Source organism: Phaenicophaeus curvirostris, chromosome 4 (genome assembly GCF_032191515.1).
Source record: "Phaenicophaeus curvirostris isolate KB17595 chromosome 4, BPBGC_Pcur_1.0, whole genome shotgun sequence".
Lineage (NCBI taxonomy): Eukaryota > Metazoa > Chordata > Aves > Cuculiformes > Cuculidae > Phaenicophaeus > Phaenicophaeus curvirostris.
In genome coordinates this window covers 32,318,207-32,340,766 of record NC_091395.1, presented here as the reverse complement: position 1 = coordinate 32,340,766, position 22,560 = coordinate 32,318,207, and the positions used below count along the sequence as shown (strand labels likewise).

Below are 22,560 nucleotides of genomic sequence, written 5' to 3'. Positions count from 1 at the left end.
TTGGAACTTCTGTAATTCTTTAACAGGAAAATCTTAAAAGCAATCACGAGTCCCATCTCTAACACTTCTGTCTGGTAAGTAAGATCGTGTATGGCCATGACATCATATTAAAGAATATCTCCCATAAATATTTAATTAGTCAGTCAGTGTTTTCATAACTCTGATCTCCCCATTATCTTTCTGTAGTTGCAATGTTCTAACTTTGCTTAGCTATTTTCCCCCACTGTTTTATGAAGTGCATAACAGTACATTGCCAATACAAAGCAACCAGTTCAGATTTTTAGTTACCTGATCATTCAACTGTTTTAAATCTATTAACAAGCTGGTCCTTAAATGAATCACTGACCTATTTCTCAGCTACTCAAGCCAAGAAACTATAACTGATGACCTACAAAAGCATCAGTGTGTTAAGAGAAATTATTAGCTGCAGAAGCAGAGCAACAATTGGTCACTTCAGCAGCTTCCACCAATCTGAACAGAAAGATTCATCATTGCCAGCTTCAACTAATTCACCAGAAATTACATTTTGACACAGGTTAATGTCTAGGCGAAGTACCACGAAGCTGCTATGCTGGCAAAATACGTCTCTTCTTCTTTAGTTTATTACTGGCAAATGTTATGCAAGTATTGAAAATGTCTCAAACCTGGGATACTCCAGAGTGCAATCTGGGATGCAGACTCTCCTGGACTCAGAGGAATAAATTTCAGACCTAGTATTTATTTTTACAGTGGAACAACCCAAACCTATGGTCCAATCAGAGACGCTCCTCCATCTCTCTCCCCTCTTCCCCCCAACCTGTCAGAAATGGGTGTGGTTTAGATCCAGGTCCAAATTCTGAGCCCCGGCTAGTCCCACCCCATATAGCGAGAAGACTGAAAAATTATCTTTAATGTTGAGGTCCTCTGTTGCTCCTACCCAATGACACATTATGTGTGGGAGTCTGCACGTGTTTCTGAGTGAGCAGGTGGTGGTGTGAGAGGCACAGAGGACGGGGCAGTGGCGGAGAGTACAACCGCGACTTGGGGTCTGCACACCCAGCTGGAGAGCAGTGAGGAGGAGTGAAAATCAGGATGAGGGAGGAAGAGAGGCAGGAGGCACTTGCCCCCCTCACCACCTTCATCAACCACAGCACCACAGACCCCAACATCAGGAGTCGTATCCTTGTGGGGCTCGAGACCTTCTGTCTACCATTATCTACCTCATCACACTGGCATCAGCGTGCTTTCCAGGTAAGCCACCTGCTCCTAACAAAAAATGACGTGCTTTTCTGCTTTTTCCTCTTCCCCAGCTCAAACCAACCCAAAATACTCAGTTACAGGCTGCTAAGTGAACCAGCCAGTTTTCCCATTTGTGGAGGCAGCCCTGCCTGGAGCCTGCCTCAGTGTCCCGCTGTACTGGAGGGAGAATCAAAGCTTGAAAACCAAGGCAGGGGGGAGGCATTAGTGAAATCTGCTTGCTCAGCCACCCTGAAAAGCAAACTAAAGCCTTCCTGCTAAAACGCATAGATGATCTTCTCTGTCTGATTTGTATTTGTGTGATGTTTGTGCCATGATGCTGCATGTAGATGAAAACAGATGGTAGTAAAGCTGGGAGTCAAAAAGCAAATGAGAGTAGGAGTGGGCTCATCTACAGCATAAAGGTGCTTCAGCCAAGCTGAAGAGCAACTTTTTTTTTTTTCTTTCTTTCTTTTGCAATCATTGCTTGCTTGACAGGCCCAGACGGAATTACATCACTTCCTAAAACCCATCAAAGGGAGTCCATCTCCTGCAGAAATGCAGCTCAGATGCACCCTGGCAGGAAACAGGAAACGTAAATGTTCGGGTGAAGCAGGGAGACAGCCAAACACCCCTCGGGTGGGAGTGCCACCAAGGTAACATGCAAAAGCCAAACTTCATCGCACTGCTTTCTGTCCTGTTGCTTTCCGGAGGATCCGATGGGAACGGTGAGTAAGAAAGTGCCTTTCGCCTTCTGAGGTGGAACTGCATTTTGTGCCTGCAGCGATGGGACCGAGTCAGAGGGCAACACCCTCCAAACTGGGTGCTAGGAGAAGATCTGTGAAGACTTGCTTTCTGCTTCTTTTAGCTCTCTTTTCAGCTGCTTTATGTTTTCAAAGCTTTGACTTTTTTTCCTTAGATCTAATCCTGAACAGAAGCAGCCAGATCCTACAATTCCTACAGTTCCTAAACTGCAGATATGTAGGGTACTGGAGCTTTTGTGTTGGCCCACCAGGCATTTTATTTCTAATTTTAATTATTTGTTGTACTTCTTTAGCTTTACATCTGTACTATCAGCATTTAATAGTAAAGTTAAAAACAGAGCACTGCTTCCATTCAAAAGACGGCTGCCACTTTCCATAGACCAGGTGCACTGATACCAGTTTAAGAAAAAAAAAAGCCAGTTCCAGAGACAAATACTTTGAATTCTCAGCTACAGAACAAAGTGATCAGCACAGTGGAGTTAGGTCCTGACCTTCTGAAGGGAAGAACTGCGAACGGAAAAGCCACTTGGGTCATAATGCATAGGGATGTTGTTGCCAAGGCTGTCACCTGTTTGCAGGAGGGGGTTTGTTCCACTGGTATTTTGGCAACCAGCAGCTGTGCAAGACAGGCAGCTCTTACAGTAAAACCTTGCCAGGTGGTGCTTATATGCCTTTTGGTGTCAAACAAATCGCTGCTGAAGTGCCACAGTATGGAGTAGGGAGTGCTTGCTCCCTCTCTACTGCTGTAGCGAGTGCGAGCTCTCCAGAAGCTGGGGGTGAGGATGGTCATTCTCAGGTACCACTGGACCACTGGGGATTGGGGAATAGGTGTTTTGGTGCCATTTTTCCTGTGAAAGACAGTACTATTCTGCAGGATCCCAGCATGGGAGCCTTGCTTAGCTGTAAAAGTGAACTAAGCAAGGTATAAAATGATTTTGTCTTATCTGTTTTACTGCAGCTCTGCTGCATTACAGCCATGTTAGGAAATATGCTGCAAGCACTGAACATAGTTCAGAATCAGTGGTCAGAGGAAAAATTCCCAGCATGAACCAAGCAAAGCACAGGTCCCAAGGAAGAGGAGAGATGCCTTAGCCACCCACCCATCAGGCTACAGGTGCCCTCCCTCCTCCCCTTCTTTGCAAGGGGCATTAAAGGGGCACCTTTAATAATTTCCTGTGCTGCTCTGCAAAGAAATTAAACTCTAATTTATTCATATATAAAAGATGAAGAAATTGGCCTGAGCCCTTTTAAAAACTGATACGCTTTATTTCAGTTTCATTCTGTCATTGGCCTTAAAGGCTGCACAAAACATCAGGCAGATGCCACATAGCTGGTGCCCCAACCCACTCCTCACTGTCTTTAGAGGCTTCCTACTTCTAGGTCCACTTTTAAATTTTGATTGATTTTGGAATGGTTCCTCCATGGGAATGAGTCAGTCCTCCCAGAGCTCTTGCCAGTTGCTCTCAGCTCTGGCTGTCCTGAGCCAGCTCCCTGCTGCTGGGGAAAGGGAGCAGAGCACCCACGCAGAGAGGAGCAGGGACTCCTGTTTCCTACGCAAATGCGGCTTTTGGTTGCACAGCCAGTCTGAAAATGTTCCCTGGGCTTACTCTGGCTGCAAGGGTGTGACGGGGGAAGTGGTGAACCTGGGCCTTAGGCTTGAATGTGAACTGGAGTGGGGAAAGTTTATGTAGGGGCTTATATACCCCACAGGCACTGGTCAGGAGCCCCTTTGCTCTGGGCAGCCTGCTCTCACCCTTTTGCTCTCACCCCTGCTTGCTCACAGATCAACAGGGCGGGACCTTTAGAGGAGCTTTATTCCTTTTTCCTCCAGTCCCAGACACAGTTCTCACCTTTGAAGAGGTCTGCTGGAGCAGGGGGCAGAAGTTCTTGAGGATATGCAGGGATAGGAGTTGGACTTAATGGTCCTTTTGGGTTACTTCCAACTCAGGTCATTCTGTAATATCCCAGGTCTCACCTCTACTGTCTAGAAACAAAATAGGTGATAAAGGTATGATTAAATCCAGCAGCACAGACAGATTGAAGCGTTTTTAAGTCCTGTTCTCATACCATGCTAAAGCCTTATAAAACCTTAGCCTTGCCATTTGGATTACGATTAACAGATGGTTTTCTGCTGGCTGTGTTACATTTACCCTAGCCAGTAGCTCTAAGGGCATGCCTGAAGTCTCAGCTTTGGGTACTAGCCCTCTCCCTGCTCCACTCTGAGGGGATATGGAGTTTTGCACCTTTCCTTTTGCCCATCCACCTGCCTTATGCAGGTGGAAAGCCCTGCTATTGACCTGCTGAGGGCCAGCAGTAGCTCTCCCTGCTCTGGGCGATGCTGGTTGCTGCTCAGCCTTGCAGCAGCCTTAAAGACTTACCTAAGTATGTGCTGATCCTAGGAACAAGTATTAAGGCCATTGTTACTGCTTATGGGAAAAGGCTGTGACCCTACAGGCATTTCCAAGGGTACGCCACCTCCCTCCGTGCTTGGTGAAACATGCAGGAAATTACAGTGTAAGTGGTCGGACTCTGGGAGCAAGAAAATAAGTGAAGGAGAGGAAGAGTAAAGCATATAAGGTTGTTAAGTGCAGAGCTGGGGTGGCTGCAGGTAGTGCTTTCTTTTTGCTGTGTCACTGAACTACTGTTTCAAGCTGTCATTCAAAGAGACATTGCTATCAAAGACCCAGACATTCTGCCTCTTGTGCTGTGAACACAGGCAGCAGCTCTCTCTTGCACAGAAGCACCTTTTAAGTAAAGTCCCCTAAAAAGCCAAGGTCTCCACGGGATTGATATATTTTACACGTTCCTCTATAGAGTAATGAACTTAGGAATGGGTTTGAACCCATCAGAGTTCCCTGTAATAATTTTCCAGCAAAGCAACAATATAAGAAATGACAATTTTCTACATCCTCTCTTTCCAAAGTACAACTCCCTAAAAAGCAGTTGAAAACATTTTCTGCTGAACACAAATTCCTTGTACATATTTACTCCTGTCCATCCCTTTATCTACACTCACAAACTCCCACTGTATTTTATTCAAGTTCTTCGGGGGCATTTCAGAAAATCTCTCTCTTACGTCAACAAGATTGTATACTAAATTTCAGGCTGTGACCCCAGTCTATTTTCCCTCAAGACATTTTATGACAGCTGGAAAGCCTCTGCAGCTTTTGAATCTTTAACTTCAGGGTCCTCCAGAGAGCAAGGAGCACGAAGATATTCGCATCACAGGGAGGTCGCATGGGTATCGCTGATGCAGAACCAGAAGGCCATGAGCTTAAATAAATGCAACTAAATGCTTAAATTGGTCTTCAAAATCTTTAGTATCTGGCCTGAGTACAGGTTCACACTTTGACTCTAAGACATGTGACTAAATTTGCAACACCAGCGCTTCAGCTGAATGGAAGTACAGTGAGGAGAAAGAAGTTTCCATTGTCTAGAAATGAACCTAAACAATCATTTCCACTTTCAGGTAATACCTAGATAACACTTTCTAAGCACTCCATTTTAATAGGATCTTGTCTACAGATTAGCCGTCCTGAAACATTTGTACTCCCTCGTCAGAAGAGCGTGTGCACTGACAGCTAGCCTGCAGGCTTTTAAATATTCTTCTTCTAGCCAGGCTGGCAGGTGGGACCTGCTGCAACAGGCAGCTGGGCGAGTCCTGGCCACAGCAACGAAGGGCCCTAATTACATCAACGTGAAATGCATGGAGGGGAACAGAATAGGGGTAAGTCAAGCAGTAGGAGAGAGGATCGTACAGACCACGTGGAGTGGTATGACTATACCGCTAGAAGGAATGTGTGTATGAAGCGGAGTAATATAGGATGTGGTAGTTTTACATCAGCATACACAGCTTTATAGCCTTTTCTTGTTTTGTAACCCTCTTATGAGCCTTCCTTTCACTGCACTTTTATAACTTACAGGAAATTTTTAAGAAATAAAGAATTGCCTTTTCAAACCAATACAACTGACTGTCCCATTAATTTACCTCTTGCTTTTCCTCTATTGTGTCCCATCTGTAAGAAAGTATGATAGTGTAATTTGAAAAATTCCCTTCAGAGACCCCGATCCTCAAGTCTGATGAGAAGACAGCAGGGAAACTGCTGACTTTCAGCAGATCTAAATGTGCTGACTGCTGGTTATTTTCCTTTGCCTCACATCCATCTGAAATCAGAAACCTGTTTGCCCACTTACTTCATCAAGAAAATCATATCGCCACCTCTGAGTGCTGCAGCACAAACCTCAGAGGAAGAAATGCTGCAATAACAGAAATGTTGTTTATTTGTTGGAGATGCAGTTGTTTGGACTCCGGCCCCTAAAGCTGCTCAGTATATTCAATTCCCCTTGTCTCCTTTGAAAGGCAGGCTTGGGAGCACCTCCAAGACTCATGCCAAGTCCATCAGTAATCCAAGCATATTTTTAAAGTAGAAAACATTGAATAACACTCAGATGATAGTAGCTGCGTGGTATAAAGTATTGGCATTTTGGTATAGCCTTTTTGTAATCGGAAAGAATGGAAATGCTTTTTGAGCTGCTGCTAGTGCTTGCTCAGGCATTTTGGTCTTCTAGTACCGCAGTGGTGGGAACCTGAGGACTTCTTAGCTACCAGCTCCAACTTCTTTGCTTCCAGTTCCAGCTGGGTCTAGCTCCTCATCAGGGTGGGACACAGCTGTGTGCCAGCCCCGCTCCCTTCTGCTCTTGAAAGCATGGGAGGTGGCAGTATGGACTGGGCTGAAGCTGTGGCAAGCTCCCACTTTCCTCGCTGTGGTGGGAAGTTGCCAGCACTCATGCCCTAGGAAGTCCAGGCAAAGCTGAAGCTGATGCTGTTTTTGCCTGAGCACCTGCATGTGCGGAAGGCCAAGAACTGATGTTAGAACATAGCCAACCACACATGGCTGAACTCTGCAAGAGGAAGGGCACGAGCTTTGCAAAGCCAAAGAGTTATCTACGTGATCAGATGTGACTTGTTCCTTGTTCCTCTCCACTGGTCTTGTTTTTCCATATGTTGCGTTGCATTGTGTTGTGTTATGTTGCATTAAGTTATGTTATGGTCAGAATTCCTTATGGAAGGAGGTAGTAGGACTTTGCAAGATGAAACCTAAGCATGGTTGACAAGACAGTTTGTGGCATGAGTGAGCACTTCAAATCTGGCTCTCTCCAGGCCTGGAGAAAATGTTTGAATAGCATGCCACAAAATCTTTGACTTTCAGATACTCTTCTGCCCTGCTCCAAACCTTGCAACCTTCAGCTTTCAGTCACCCTACAAAACGGCCGCTGGGGCCAGCTGCAACACAGCCCACTCACTATTTTGAGCTCTTCAAACAGAAACACTACAAAAAACTACAACTACTGTGCAGCCAGCCATGTGGGTCTCCTGTGGCCGAAGCAGCTGGCTGCAGCGAGTGCTCTGCCTGCTCTAGCAGGACTGAGCCTGTCCTTTTCCATGGGGTTGGAGGTACAAATCCTTCCTTGGTGCAAGCCCAACCAGGTGCAGGTTGTGATTTTCCTACTGCACAAAAAAAATGGTCCTCAGACATGATAAGCAGAAGAGCAGGAGGAAGGTGTGTTGAGGCAGCAGGTGAAGCACAGGAAACATGAGCAATATCCTTGCAAGAACATTGTGCAATTGGCTGCCCTTCTTCTGAAAGACATACATAATTCACTCGGAGAAAATAGCTTTGTAAGAGGAAAAGGCGTTCACAGGAGAGATGCTGTTTTGTCCCTGGAATTATGCAAAGTGAACAGAAATACGTGGCAGAAAGGTCACTCCCTACAATTTGCTATTTGCTTTACCTAAAGACTAGGAAAGGTAATTCTATTTCATACAGAGACAAATGTTTTGAAATCTGCTGCATAGCTCAAAACCAGGCAAATAAAATGTACCAGAGACACTGAAAGAGTCTCTCTTGGAAATGAAATTCAGCACACACTGCTGCTGAAAGTTTAGCCCTGCAGTCAATGAGGTGTGCCTGTTTGTCACACCATACTTCAGACATTTGAGAAAATCTGGTTTAGCTCTAAAGAATAAATGAAAAATATGGTATTTTCCTTATACCCTTTCCCATTTGTACTATCTTTAGCAATGGGTTTGTCCTTGTCAATGTATTAAATGAGGGAGATGACAGGTTTCAAGGGTGATGACCAGAGGAGGAGAATGAAGCAAGGTGTTCAAAGCAGTTTGCTGAGGCTGAGGTGGTGCATCACGTCATGGTCTATGGCATGGACATCTCTAGCAATATCTCACTGCTCTGTGCAACAGCAATCAAAATGGAGTGGCTGAAGGCTCTGCAGACTATAAACTACCTCAGGAAAGAAAAATCGAGTGGCCAAACTAATAAAGAAGAGGAGCTCTCCCTCCCGTCCTCTACAACAGGATTAATGAGAGCCAGCAGAGCACAGGAAAGGGTGCAGGAGAACACCCGTAAGGGGTCATTACCTGCAAGGGAGGCAGAGATCTGTTTTGCTCTTGACTGAAATGCTAAACACAGAAGTAAGTGACAGATAGACTATCAATAGGAAGTGCTTTGCCACTGAAGAGCTAACATTTTCCATTGTCATATTGTGGTGAAAATGTCTGGTGACCTTTGCAGTATTAAATACTATGTTCAAGCATAAGGTATTATTTATTTTTGTTATAGTTTTTAGGAAAGGATGAAACAATTGGGTGCCTGACTGATAGGCACAGCATAAAACTCCAGATAAATCACTGCTGTCACACTCAAATCATTTTAGTTGCTTGAAATTGGGTTTCCTGGAGCACAGTCTCGTGAGATACTCATCTCCTTCTTGACACAAATCTGACAGGAGACGCTGCAGAGTGGATTAAGCAAGAGACAGTGCTCTAATCCCAGTTTGCCTCTCTCACTTGGTGTCCCAGGGAAGGACAGAGTGCTGTCCTTCTAATTTCTCATTTGTAAAATGGAGATGATAACTGCTCATCTCTCGGGGCCATTATGAAGATTAATGTGTTTACAAAAGCATTTAAAATGCTAAGTACATTTGGTTCCAGCCCCGTGAGATTTGAAATGCCAGCACTGAGATGCTGAAAGCCTTAAACTCTTGCTAACTCTAGTGGAAACGATGGCTGCCCAGCACTTTACAAGAACAGGGAGAAACACGTCATTGCAAAAGTCACGAAATCCCATCCTGCTTTATTGCATCAAATGAGAGCCAGCATGCCAGCATTGTATCTGAAAGGGCAGATAACAGAAGAAGTAATTTAATTTCAAGCTAGGAAAATTACTGAAGGTTTTGCACTTGGAAACAAGTTGGTGTAATTTATCTATGGACTGAGTCCTGCACCTTTGTCTAAAATGGGATTTTTGGCATCGGTATGGAATACAGTATCAGCCCAGAATTTGCTGTACTTCTGCTAAGCTTTAAATTCTGTGACAGTCAACACGGACTTAATTAGCTGCAAAAAATCTTGTTCTGCTGTTACCAATATACCAGATTTTAGCCACTTTCATTGCAAAATATATGCTAAATGAAACACAAACCCAAAACAAGATTCAAAATCCCCAGTCTCTGCATTTGCGCAGAATATCCAGCACTGCCTCTTTACTGCATCAGACAGAGGAACAGTTAATTGCATTTATCCAGTAAAGTGGATGTGTTATTACTACCTCTTCTAGTCCATGCAGAAGTGAAAGTCAGCACCTTCTGCAGGCTTCATACTTCCTCTCACCAGTTCTGTTTTTCACAGTGAGACAAATTTAACAATTTGAGAAAGGCACAGAAAGAGGGAGATGAGCGAGCCACAGGAACTGGTTAGCTTGTGATAATGGTCTCCCCAAAGGTATTACTAACCTCTTGGGTAAACAGGGTGGGGTGACAGATGTTGTGGCCATAATGGCCAAGGCTGAGGAGCAAAGCATGATGGTATGGGTTTACTGAGTAGCAGAAGACTTTCACGTGAGAGCAAGACCGGGTGACAATCTGCAGGAAAAAAGTCTGTGCAAGACAGCTGCGTTCAGACAGACGTGTCTGCATTCATGCTGACGTGTCCCAGTAAAAGCTAACTAAAGAACATGGTCAGGACTGGTAAGATTTTGTGACTAATTTGCAATATAATTTTAGAACTCATGCCCAAGATTTCAAATCTTTGTGTACAGGGCATCTGCCAATTTTTTTTTAAGACAGCAAGTGAAAATAAATATTAAAGCTCTATGCTTTGACTCAATGTTAATACCATAAACCGCATATGTTAAGTTTTCCTCGTATACTTGGCAGGTTCTGACAATGATGGTTCTGGAGATGGATCACTGATATTATCCACCGTTACAGTAATGCCTCCTGCTACACATTCTTCGACTGAGAATGACAATGAGCCTCTACTTGTCACTGCAAGAGTTACTGAAAGCAGTTTTGAAACAAAAAGTACTCTAAGTACTGAATTGAATGCTGTGGACAATCAGGACAGCATAGAAGCAGCAGAACCATCTGTGTTGACATATGTTGTTCCTGTTGTGCTGCTGGCCCTGCTGATTTTCCTGATCATGTTTTTTGTAATACATCAGAAAAGGAAAAAGACTAAACAAGGTAAATTTGTCTTCTCCCACATCAGAAGGATATTTTTAGCATGTGCTCAACAGTAACAAAACGTTATTTGGAGGCTTGGGATGCCACATTTAGGATGTATTTCTCTGGATGTAGTTGCATGTTTGACAGATAGGAAAGGGATCCACCCCAGCCAGTGGTATCTAGGCATGCAGCTTTCCCTAGGTGTGAGCTGGTTCTGTTCCTTGGCACCTCCTGCTCATGTGGCATTGAGCTCTGGCTCCTGGCAATACTGCAAATGGCATACGGATAAAACCCTGTGTCTGCAAATGCTTATTCTCTCTTTGTGCTTAATAATATCATACGAGGTGAATTTAATATTTCTATTGCCTTTACTGCCCACAAGGTAAAGCTGCTCAGAGCTGCAATGAAATAGGAACAAGCAAAACTATTCTAAGGTACATTTTTATCGGATTCTGTAGGGTGGTGGCAACTATGAAGTTATCACAGTAAATGAGCTGGGAATCCCATGGTCAGATGGCCTGGGTGCTGTGATAAGGGAAAGCAGCACTTCAGGAAGGTACGTGGACCTGTTACTAAAGAAATCAGTAACTTGGAGTGTCAAGCCACAGAAAACAAACGGAGGTATCATATTAAAACCATGCAGTTGGTAAGCAAAGTCCTGAAATGGCTGCATCAGTGTCTGTACAGAACAGGAGTGCAGCTGTAAGCTCCTGAGCCTGCAAACCGTGACATAAGTTCAACATGGATTTTAAGTCTGGTTTTAGGATGCAACAGCCTTATCACTGGGTCACCCTCAAAGAAAACTCTGGATTCACAATCAGGCACCTAGTTGCCTGCCTGTTTCTACATGACCTGAAATGCAAGTACACTCTTTAGAGGGATGGGTAATATGGTGCCTTGCAGCAGCATGATCCTAGGTTCTCCTGTCCTGTGCGTGTTGCTTGGAGCTGGGATTCTGGGCATCCTCAAGATGGGAGCAGATGGCTCTGTGGCCCTGGGGCATCTCTGCAGTCAGAGAATGTGCTGGAACAAGTAGGAGATGTCAGCATCCATTGGCAACTGTGAGTTAAAAATGAGCTGATTTAAGGCTGTATATGGTGTAAATCCTATATGTAGTTCTTCATTCTTTTTTGAGGCTTTTCAGACACTTGATTCCTGGAGGGGAAGTTATTAATCTGAATAATGTCTATTATTTAAACTATATTTTTCCACCCATATTTACTCTGTCTTGGGGTCATAACTAGCTTTGGACCCCTTTTAACATCTGGCTAGTTTAGCTTCATTTGCCTAACTGAGATATAATCTGAGATGCAAGTCCATCCTTCCTTTTTCTCTCCAGAAGCATCTCTCAGAGCTTTCAGACAGAGCCGGACTCCTTGCATGTTGCCTGCAGCAAAATACCCTAACGCTTCCAGTAAACGTTTTTTTGCAGCAGTGGTTCCTTTTCAGGGTGTTCATAACATCTGTTTTGCTCAGGGAAGCGAGCATCTGCCGTGTCCTGCCCACTGCCATGCTAACAGTCGGTTTCCTCCCAGCATGGCTGACCTAATAATGAGCTGCTTTTAGCATGTTCAAGATTAAAAATTATGGATTCTTCTGAAAATTACAAACAGGATAAGGTGTTTTGTCTTTCATCTATGAGTTAACTATTATGCCTTTTGAAAATGTAGCCTGGTTTATGTGACCCTGTTCAAGGCTTGCTTGCAGTCTGGGCCCTGTATATTCAAAAAGCAGAACTATGAACATCAACTTTTTTCTTTTCCAGATGAGTTGGGAAGTGAAAATGTGAAAAGGTAAAGTTTATGAACACAACTTTTTTTTAAAATTTTTTTTAATTCTTTTACTCTAACAAGATATTAGGATTTTTGGCTCCTTCACCACCTGTTTTATTAACCGTACAATAAACATCATTACTTTTTGCAATTCTTGTAGTTAACTATCTTGAGAGGTGACTAAAGCATAAGTTCAGTATTTAGCTGATGGTGTAACACTGGAAGAGAAGAACAGGCATTATAGTGTCTGAGAGGCTGCTCCACAAGCATCTCCTGCCCACAGCCGCGCCTCCTCCTGCCCTGGGCACCCGGGGACCTCCCTTCCACAAGACATACAAAGTGCCCCGTAAGCAAAGGGTATCAGTTCCCAGGCTCATCACAGGCTTTTACTATTCAGAATAAGCTCTGCATCTTGCTCCCCTGTTTTTCAAGTTTGTCTTCTCACTTTGAGGTGAGGCAGAAAGTCTCGCCCAGCTGCTGTGGAAGCAATGCCCTGGGCTGCTGGGAAAACAAGCCAAAAGCTCCATGGCTCTTATCAGAGTGATAATTTTTATTGTTACCTTTTATTGATCTTCATCTTGCTAATCAATGCTAGAAGTTACTATATTAAATTGGCTTCACAGGGAAAAAAAATAATTTTTTGCTAAAAGTATTTTTTCTACCACCTGACTCCAGGAATGATCAGCAAAGGGGAGCTAAATGGAGCAGTTAAATAAATGAAGGGTTACTCTGCTCAAGACCTTCCCTTTTGAAGTCTCTGCCAATGTCAGTCACAACCAGGATGAATCTTCAAGTCCCCTGGTTTTATCACTGGAGCAATGGGCCTTTTGCCACGTGTTCCACCAGCGCAGAGACAAACTACTTTATTTTTCAGTTTTCTATTTCCAGTAGGGACAGTTCTCAAACAGCTACTCTGGCATATCCCAGACTGCACCATCCAAGTCCCTCTGCATGTGATGTCCCAGCCAGCCCTACTGCTGCCCAAGACCGGCATCTCACCACTGCTCTTTCACATCTGTTTCCAGCCATGCCAGTCACACCCGCTGGGCTGACCTCTTCTCAGATTACTAGGCTAGTATGGCTACATGCACTTGGAATGAGGAAAGAGATACAAAATTATTACATTACAAGTGTTTGAGTTAAGCATTTTGTGTAATGCCTTTTTTCCCCTCTCCTTTCTCTCAAGTCCTATTTTTGAAGAAGACACGCCCTCTGTTATGGAGATAGAAATGGAAGAACTTGATAAGTGGATGAACAGCATGAACAAAAATGGTACATGGTAACCCCTATACTATCCCTCTCTTTCTAGCTGCATGCATGCATCCCATGCATTGATTTTTCTATGTAAGGCATTTTGTATGTGTGTCACTGCTTTTCCTAAAATGCTTTTAGTTGTGTTCTTGACTCCCTGCTACTAGAATAGCAGCACAAATGTCACAGGTAGAATTGTTCAGAGTAGTATTTTAGTTTGCATGGGAGCTTATTTTTCACATATGATGGAATATCGTAAATGTTTTGAGTTTCCAGTAGGCACTTCTATTGAACATGCACATAGCTGTGAATGGAATTTTTAACTACATATTTTTAATGCTAAATACCAGTTTTCCTGAAGCATCTAGTTCTTTTAGTTTTCAGAGTTTCTACAGTTCTGTGCTCCACACTGTGCTAGTGTAGAAACATGTTTACTCATAGCTCAGACCACTGAAAACTATTGCTGCCAGGACACACATGAACATATATTAATGCATCCCTCCCCTGTTTATGTCCTTTCACTTGCTTGTCGTCTCTACCACATGAAATGCAATTTGCTCTTTGCTCCCACCACCGTTCATCCTCTACATGAGGCTCTGGCAAGTCTAGCAGCCCATGAAGCAGTTAGTACCTGCAGTAACTACCACCAGCATCTTCATCTCCTTCTTAGTTACTTCTAAGTATCTTGTATTTTCAGCTCCCATTTTCCTCCCAGCTGAAATATCCCAGTCAAAGTCTTCAAGGGCCCTGTATCCTTCTTCGAGGCTTTCCTCAAAAAATGCAGGTCTTTGGTAAGGCATGAATTAACAAAGGCATGATTTTGAACTGCTACCAGCTTTTCACTGGCTAGGAAACATTGAAACCTTGGTATTTTTATTTCATTCCTGATCCCTTGCCTTACATCCAAATGGCTCACTTCCTAACCTCATAGGGATGCTTTGTTTTGCAGGACATAAAATTCTATAGAGCATTTCTTTGCGTTAGCACAGTGCTCCGCATGATAGGTTTTGACCTTCGTGGTCTGTAAGTTCCAGCAGAAAACATGTGCTCAGCAGCAGCAATGAAATAGAGGCATTAAGTGTAGTACACAGGAAAACAGTGCTGTAATTTTCTTTTTTTTTTTTAATTCTCTGGTTAGAAGGGAGCAAAGAGTTTACATACAGGGTTTTTTCTGTTAGTGTTCCCTAAAACCCAGCCCCAAATTCCCAGCTGGACTATAATGCTTAGATGTAATTGTAAGCAGTGGAAGATTAACAAATAGTCCTTCCAAGGGTAGTTTAGGGAAAATAGTCCTCAAATTTGTTAATTTCTATGAACACTGTGTACATAAACAGCTGAAATACATATAATAAAGAAATTATGACAGCCCCTATCAAAGGTAAGAAGGATTTAAAACACATAACATTTACACCATGCTGATTTTACAGGGAAAAAAGAGTGTAGAATAGCATCTAAAGCTTTACATTAAAGAGAGACTGCACCAGCAGAGTCGATACAGTTTTGAAATAAGTGGCAAATAACTTCTGAGAGTAACTTTAGTTTTGGGTTTTATCCTTTTTCAGCTGACTGTGAATGTTTGCCTACTGTCAGAGAAGAAGAAAAAGAATCACTTGCCAACCCAAGGTACTTTTAAATAATTATGAGTGATTCTTTGGTCTACTTAAGTTTTAAAGGTTTTATATATAAGGGATCTTTGATTTCAACTCAAACTAATAGTTTGATGCTCTTCTATTTCTAAACCGGTCTCTGCCTGTAAATTGCCCTCCTAAACAATCTTGTGGTTGTAAACCTGTGCGAGACAGACAACCAGATGGCACAGATGGAGTTTCACTCACTGATCAGACTTTAATCAGTTTCCCAAGGTGTTAATACAACCATTCAGCATAGCTTCCTTGGCACTCCTCACCAGCACGGACATCTAGCTCCCCTCCATCCAACCACCAGGTGCCTATAGGTCCCAGAGAGACACTGCCAGATGTTTTGGTTAGAGCTGTGACCTGCTGGCCCAGGGCTTGTCTAACCCCAAGATAAACCCGAAGGGTTTTAGCAGTGTCCCTGTGCAGCACTCCCCCGGAGCTGGCACTAGCTCACGTACCGAGCAGAGATCCTAGAGGGATGTAAAACCACAGTCCTGAGAGCTTATAAACTTAAAAACTTCCTATCTGGTTTCCTCAGGATTGTGGTCAGAACCCCCAACTCACATTTTCCTCAATTAAAAATTCTGGTTTCAACTGAAAGCTAGGGGAAAAGATGTACATCACCCTTGCCTGCATGTTTATGCTACACCTGCATTTTGGGGAGTGAGCAAAGCAGCTTATTTGAGCCTGGATATAACAACAAACAAACCATCCTGTATGCCAAGAAAATCCCTGGTGTCTTAGAAGCAGCAGACACAAGAAGGCAAGGCCAGCAGCTGGGGCAGGGTGGGGAGGGGGGACAGGATGAGGACCTAGGTCTTCCCCTTCCCATAACACCAGATAACTTGGCTCAACATACCTCTGATACCTCCCACTGCAGACTGTCATAAAATCCTGCTCCCCTTCTTTTCTGAGTTTCCTTGCTCAGGACTGAAATAGCAGTGATGTTAAACCATCACTGCTGGAGAGCTTGCAACTTGGTTGCTCCAAAGCTGCAGTTTCGGGGCAGCTTTTGGATGAGGCTGCTCCACTGCAGTTATTTCTATTTAAAAGGTTTCTGCTTATGGCTATTGCAAGAAAAAGTGTTGCTGTTGTGGGAGTTTCGCCTGTTCTGGGGTTTTATTTTTGTGTATTTTTCTTTTTTTAAAAAAAAAAAAAAACCACAACAAAATCCAAACACCAAACTGAACCAAACTTAGATCCTAGATTCTAGATGCATGCAAGCACAATAATTTTACTCTGAGCAGCTGGAAAGATGCTGAATTCATTAGCCCTGTAGGTCTTCCCTTCTAACCTCTAAATGGTACCTTAGAGGGAAAATTGTTAAGGAGAGGCAACTACACAGTAGTTCTCTAAAAACAGATTTGCTGAGTCTACCACTGACTCTAGAAGGGAGTATAGGACAAAGTGTGCTTCAGCCATATGCTAACACCAGCAGAAGTTAGTCACACTGTAGAAGGCTCTTTAGGCACAAGGATACCCTAAGTCTTACACTTCCTTTCCAGAATGTAAACATTTCATTTCCGGAAAAAAAAATAAATCATCATTACCTACCAACTTGAACTGCTTTTAAATACCACCCTTGCTAAACTGCTTTTGTACTGGATTTGCATTAGCCCCATCAGAAGGGCTCCTGACTGGCAGAAGATATCTTTGGGCTACACCCTACCACAAGCTCCCCGCCTGTAAAACAGAGGTATTGTCACTTCAAAGCACTATAGTGAGGCTTAAGACTTGACGCAGAAAAGCAGCCCTGTTCAGATGAGTATGCTTCAGTCAGATGAAGGCACGCAAGTTATTTAAGCGTATTTTCTTATGACTAGTATCATAGGATAAGACTGTAGAGAAATTTGTCTCTAAATTGCAGGAAGGCAAATAAATGCAAATAAAAAGGAGATTTATATCTCAGACATTTAGAGCTGCTCAGACAAAGGACATTAGTTGAATACAAATTGCAAGATTATTCAATTTAAGATTCTGAAAGACTGCTTTGTTTGGGTGGATTTCTTCTCAAATTATGGTAACTCCTTTTCGTTGTGGTTTAATCGCAATCAGCAGCTAAGCCCCACACAGCCACTCACTCACCATCACCCATTAGGATGGGGAGAAAATCAGAAGGGTAAAAGTACGTGAAACTTCTGGGCTGAGATAAAGACAGTTTATTAAGCAAAGCAAAAGTTGCACATGCAGGCAAAGCAAAACAAGGCATTTATTCACTATTTCCAACTGGCAGACAGGTGTTCAGTCATATCCAGGAAAGCAGGGCTCCATTACTCATAACTGATACTTGGGAAGACAAAATGACACAGCTCCAAACATCCCCTCTTTCCTTCTTCCCCGAGTTTTATATACCAAGCATGATGTCACATTGTTTGGAATATCCCTTTGGTCAGTTGGTGTTAGCTGTCCCAGCTCTGTCCCCCTCCAAGCTTCTTGTCCCCTCCCAGCCCACTCACTGGTGGGGTAGCGTGAAAAGCAAAAAAGGGCTTGAAGACATCCCTGAATTGTCAACACTGTTTCCAGTGCCAATCCAAAACGTAGCCCCATGCCAGCTACAATGAAGAAAATTAACTCCAGCCCAGACAAACCCAGCACATTTCAGATTTTAATGATGATATTTCCATGCAGGAATCATCAAAGCCTCACTGAACACAGCTGGATTAATGTTGTTTTCGTGCTTCACAAAGATGCTAGGGGAGAAGTTCATCAATAACCAAAAGTTTTGAACTATGAATTGATTTTGATAAGACATTTTGGAAACATCTGAGACTCAATGTCTCAATAATGACATTTTGACATTTTCAGAAAGTTGTTCCAAAACTATTTTTCAGAGTAAGTGACTTTTTAATACAAAATTTATAAAGGACAGAACCCTGTGGTGGGGAAATATTTCCAAGTTAAGGGTTTCCCTTAAAACTACTTTTTCACATTTCATTTTACATGAAATTTTGAAAAATGCTTCATTTCAAAGTGAAAAGGCATCTGAAGTGTTGAAATTTCCTGGTAAACAACAAAAGAAAAATTGGTTCTCATTTATTACTGCAGTTGAAGCTTATCAGACCAAGATCTGCTGCTTTTCCTGACCAGGCTTGTAGCTGAATAAATGATCTCAGAAAGACAACTACATACAGATACACAGCAGTTCTTTTGAGCAAGAGAAATACTATGAAGCAAAAACTAAACAAAGATAGTATGGCTAATTGTGCACTCAATAAAGCATAAGTCTGCAGATTTGTGCACAAGAGGCAAGACATGACAGCCCAGGCTCTTTTGTAGGTCAAGGTCACCTGCTTTGCATATAAGCCAAGATAAATATACACACACACATATACATATATTTAACACATATACATATATTTAAAATAATATATCTCGCCTTTGATACCTAGTGCTAAAATCCTGATCGTGCCTGAGCATGGAACCACAAAGCCAGGATTCTCGTTCTGTGCACAAGGCATCCACAGGGGTGGCAGGCAAGGGCTGATGTTCCTCTGGTGCCCCAGTAGGTGCAAGAACAATCTTTTCTCTGGAGGCCTTTTCTCCCACGGCAAATAGAGACATAGCTTGTCCCCTTCTCAGTACCGCTCTTCATATGCTGCTGAGTACAATGAAACAAATGCCTCCCTGCTTTATCACACGTCCAAGGAGGTTTGGTTTTCCCTGGGCACCTTCCTGGTCTTTCTGTCAGCAGAAGGGCAACTCTGTCTTATGGGTGAGGAATATGTCAGTACTGAAAGAGATACTCCCTTCCCAGGCTGTGCATCACTTTGGTAAGGTACACAAAAAATTAAGCTAAATATTAAGACTATGAATGGCCCTTTTAGCTTCAGTAGTGGTTTATAATGCTGCTGTTAATGCTGACTGAAATCTAACCAGCCAACAAAGTATGTCGCATTTGATGTTGGCATGAATGAGACATTATTAAGAAAGTGCTAGGGATCATGCTAGCTAGGCAGAAAGCAGCAGGACAAAGACAATCCACATCTTACGACACCAGATTTAACTAAAATGTGCACTGCATGGCTGACATTTGTTTTCTGATAACACCCTTGTTGTGGGCTCCAGAGATACTTTTGCATATTATTTCCTGCTGAGACAACTGACCAAGCAGTATGACACTGGTGTGTTTTTCTTTTCCATGTACACACAGTGATGGCGAATCATGAAGTCAGAACAGCAAAGAACTGGTAAAATGAAGCAGTGCACAAGCTAATGATCTCCCAGATACTGGATGAAATGGATTTAAGTACAATTCATCTCAAAAGGCGAGAGAAGCAAATGTTTTTGTTGTGTCCTGCTACATACAGTCTTCAGAAAGAAAACACCAAGGGGGAAGAAAAAGAGACAAAAAGGGAAATCACTATAGCAAGATGAGGGGCTGATTTAAATTTCTTCTGCAATAAGATTCATCACAAATGAAAAAGTCTCTTCCCCCCAACCTTTCTTACCTCCCAGCTTCTCAAAAGCACCCATGTTTCTGTCTACTTCTGTACTCATGTATTGTGCAGCACTTAACACCACTTCTGTTCTAAGTTTGGTGGGTTTCTTAGCATTTTTTGTGGGCAGTTCTTGTAAAATACAGAAAGAGCATACAGAATTCTGGACTGCCCTGGTTTGGTGGATGTGAAGATCATGCCTATACGTTGTTTGGTTTTCAATTTGCTTTTTGGCAATGATGCACTGGTTTGCATAGGACTTGTGCTAGGGAGGTGCCAGCTTAGGACTGACAGACTAGCTGTGACAACAAACAGAGCATCTGAAAAGCCTCTCTGAGGATTCACTGGAAGCAACTGCAGCCCAGGGAGGGCATATTCTTTGTAGCTTGGTTTTCAAATAAAAGACGTTGCAGAAATGAAAAATATTATTTTGAGACTGTCTTTCAGTTCGTTATCTCCACAGTTTAGTTGGGCTAGTTCTCACCATTTAACCCTCCAGTGCTGTTCTCTAACAACCACCTACATCTGGAATATTCAACTTGAAAATATTTCTTTTTAAAAATGAGAGGCTAAAAAATTGAACAATTCAGTACTCACACCAAGCACAAGTTTAGATAAGCGTGTGTTAAAGGTAACAACCTAGTCAAGTTGTTCAGCAATAAGATTTCTGCTTCTTCTGGTTTTGAACATTGAGCTTGGAGTATCTAAAAGACATGGACTTCTAAGAGTAACATTCAATTACACTGAAAAAAAACAGGCTCCTGAGATACCTCAAGGGGTGAATATAAAATTAAGGGATGCAATTATAATATTTAAGTGGCCTGTGTCTTATAGATGTAGTTTAGATATGTAACACACATGAAAATGGATGCTGGTATGAAAAGCTTCCCCTGCTTTATTTAGAATATTGAATTCACGTCCTACCATATCTTTCAACCCACCCAATTGTATCTTACCAATCTTAATCTTCTATTAAGTATATAATTTCTTGCTACTTAATACATTTTTAGTACAATCAGTTTTGTTTTGCCTGGAAATGTTTCAATAATATGTTATCATGCATAGCTTGGTTAAAGAGAACAAACAAATGCTGCAAGCCTCTCAGATGACAGCTAAGTGCACTAACAGGTGACAAATACAGAGCATCAAGAGTAATTGAGGATGCGTCAAAATATAAAAGGAAAAATGTTTACAGCTAACCATCCTCATTCAGTACTGAATACAACTTAACTAGTAATTCCCTCTGAGTAAAAGATTTCTTCATCGTTCCAAAATAACTTATTGCAAATATTTTATTTAATATGAGTGATGGTAAATTCATTTTCCCTTCTTAGATGAGCTTTTCCTTTGAAAAAAGTGTTTTAAGTTCATCTTTCACAACTTTCTTTTTTTTTTTTTAAATAGTTTCAGAAGTTCCTGACAGTAAACTCAATCTCTAGAATACTGATTTAAAACAATGCAATCACAGGGACTGGAAAAATTTAAAGACAATTATAGAAAATTTAAAAGAGGGAAGGGAATATTTTCTGGTAGCAGCTCTGTTAGCAATTTCTTCACAACAAATGAAGATGTTATGCTCAGACTTCCTATACTTTGCAAAGCAGTGACCTGAAGATACCCAAGACAGGAAATGTTTTCTTTAACAGTACAAGCTACAATGAAGCATGTAGAGACCTTGATCAGCTGCGTTTTTGGAGGGAAATCAGCAGTGACCCAGAAGTTTGCAGCACTCATGTCCAGCTGTGACTTCTGCCCTACCTTGCTGTAGCCCACACAGCTCTGCATCCAGCAGCCACCGCCTTCTCTCTGAAGAGAGCTGAAACACAGCTGCAACAAAGAGCTGAAGAATGACATTATATGGCATAGCTCAGTTCTGACACGCTGAGGATCCTTCAGCTTGTCCTAGCCATGCCTCTACAACAGTGCAATGCACTAACTCAGTCTGCTGTGGCGTTTGAGAAGAGGCTGCCATGCATGTGCCTCATTGTTGGTTTGGGATTAGTGTTATTCATGGGTGATCCTTTTCTCAGACAAAATGCTGCACAGTTTCAAGTTTCTTGGAGAGATTTAGCTTCACTTAAAAATAGATTAGCTGGAGGGAATGTATATTCTGTAAACTCACATTAATGAGCATTAAATCTTGTTCTAGAGTTCATGATTAATCAATTTCTATATCAAGCTTTAAAATCAATTTTGCCCAGAATGAATGTCTAGGTGAGAGCATTATAATTAACCAGGTTATGCCACTTACCCTCTCAAATGTGGCATGCCAGGAAATTTCTTTTTCTATTCTGGAACTTTCTAAGCAATGCAAAATTTTTTAAAAAAATATTGGTTAGGACACTTTCTTGGTCAATTTTGGATATAAATTATCTGGATATTGCCTGGCTCTATGCTGCCTCATTGCATCCCTCTTGTTTCTGTCTTTTGTCTTGATTTTTACATCTGCGTTTGCCTCAGCTACCGCCCCGTGTCCACTCACTTGGGTTACAGCCAATTCTTTCTTTGGACCCCAGGTTCACGGGTGCAGTTTCAGCACGGTCACTGCCTTGGCTCCTCTTCCCCCTTGCCCCATTCAATATTTGCCCTCTCCTGCTCACTTGTGTGCCCATTGCAATTCTGTTTGTTTTACACTTGACATCAGTTTCTGGTAGCTCCCCTTTACACATAGTTTATCTCAGCATTTTAAACTTGAAGATTGTTTGAATTGCAGAGGATTTAGACTATTTTATTCCTGCATTAGTACAGCCAAAAGGTTGTAATATTCCAGTTTACAAGTGTTACCTTTAGACTTTCTGCTGATGCATCTTAATTTTCCTTGAAATGATGCATGTGGTTAGCTTCTCTAACACACAAAACAAAGAGCAAGAAAACCAGTCAGGAGATAAGATACTAGCAGATATTTTAAAAAGTATTTTATTATTGCCATGCACTACACGGTATTTCTGCTTCTGCTGCAATA

General features: G+C 42.3%; 1 protein-coding gene across 1 annotated transcript; it reads left to right on the top strand.

The window, feature by feature from the left end:
- The first annotated feature begins 1,735 nt into the window (after nt 1-1,735).
- TMEM154 (transmembrane protein 154) lies at nt 1,736-21,243 on the top strand. Its single transcript, XM_069855717.1, has 6 exons — nt 1,736-1,943; nt 10,212-10,520; nt 12,268-12,295; nt 13,461-13,546; nt 15,088-15,148; nt 19,313-21,243. Exons 1-6 carry the CDS (start codon nt 1,877-1,879, stop codon nt 19,326-19,328), a joined length of 567 nt encoding a protein of 188 aa, XP_069711818.1. The 5' UTR covers nt 1,736-1,876; the 3' UTR covers nt 19,329-21,243.
- The last annotated feature ends 1,317 nt before the right edge of the window (nt 21,244-22,560 follow it).

Bases quoted from the DNA above. Each gene is read 5' to 3' on its own strand.
- TMEM154 (XM_069855717.1), top strand. From the start codon at position 1,877: ATGCAAAAGCCAAACTTCATCGCACTGCTTTCTGTCCTGTTGCTTTCC. The intron at 1,944-10,211 runs GTGAGTAAGAAA...TATACTTGGCAG, and splicing joins CGGAGGATCCGATGGGAACG to GTTCTGACAATGATGGTTCT. The intron at 12,296-13,460 runs GTAAAGTTTATG...CTTTCTCTCAAG, and splicing joins GGAAGTGAAAATGTGAAAAG to TCCTATTTTTGAAGAAGACA.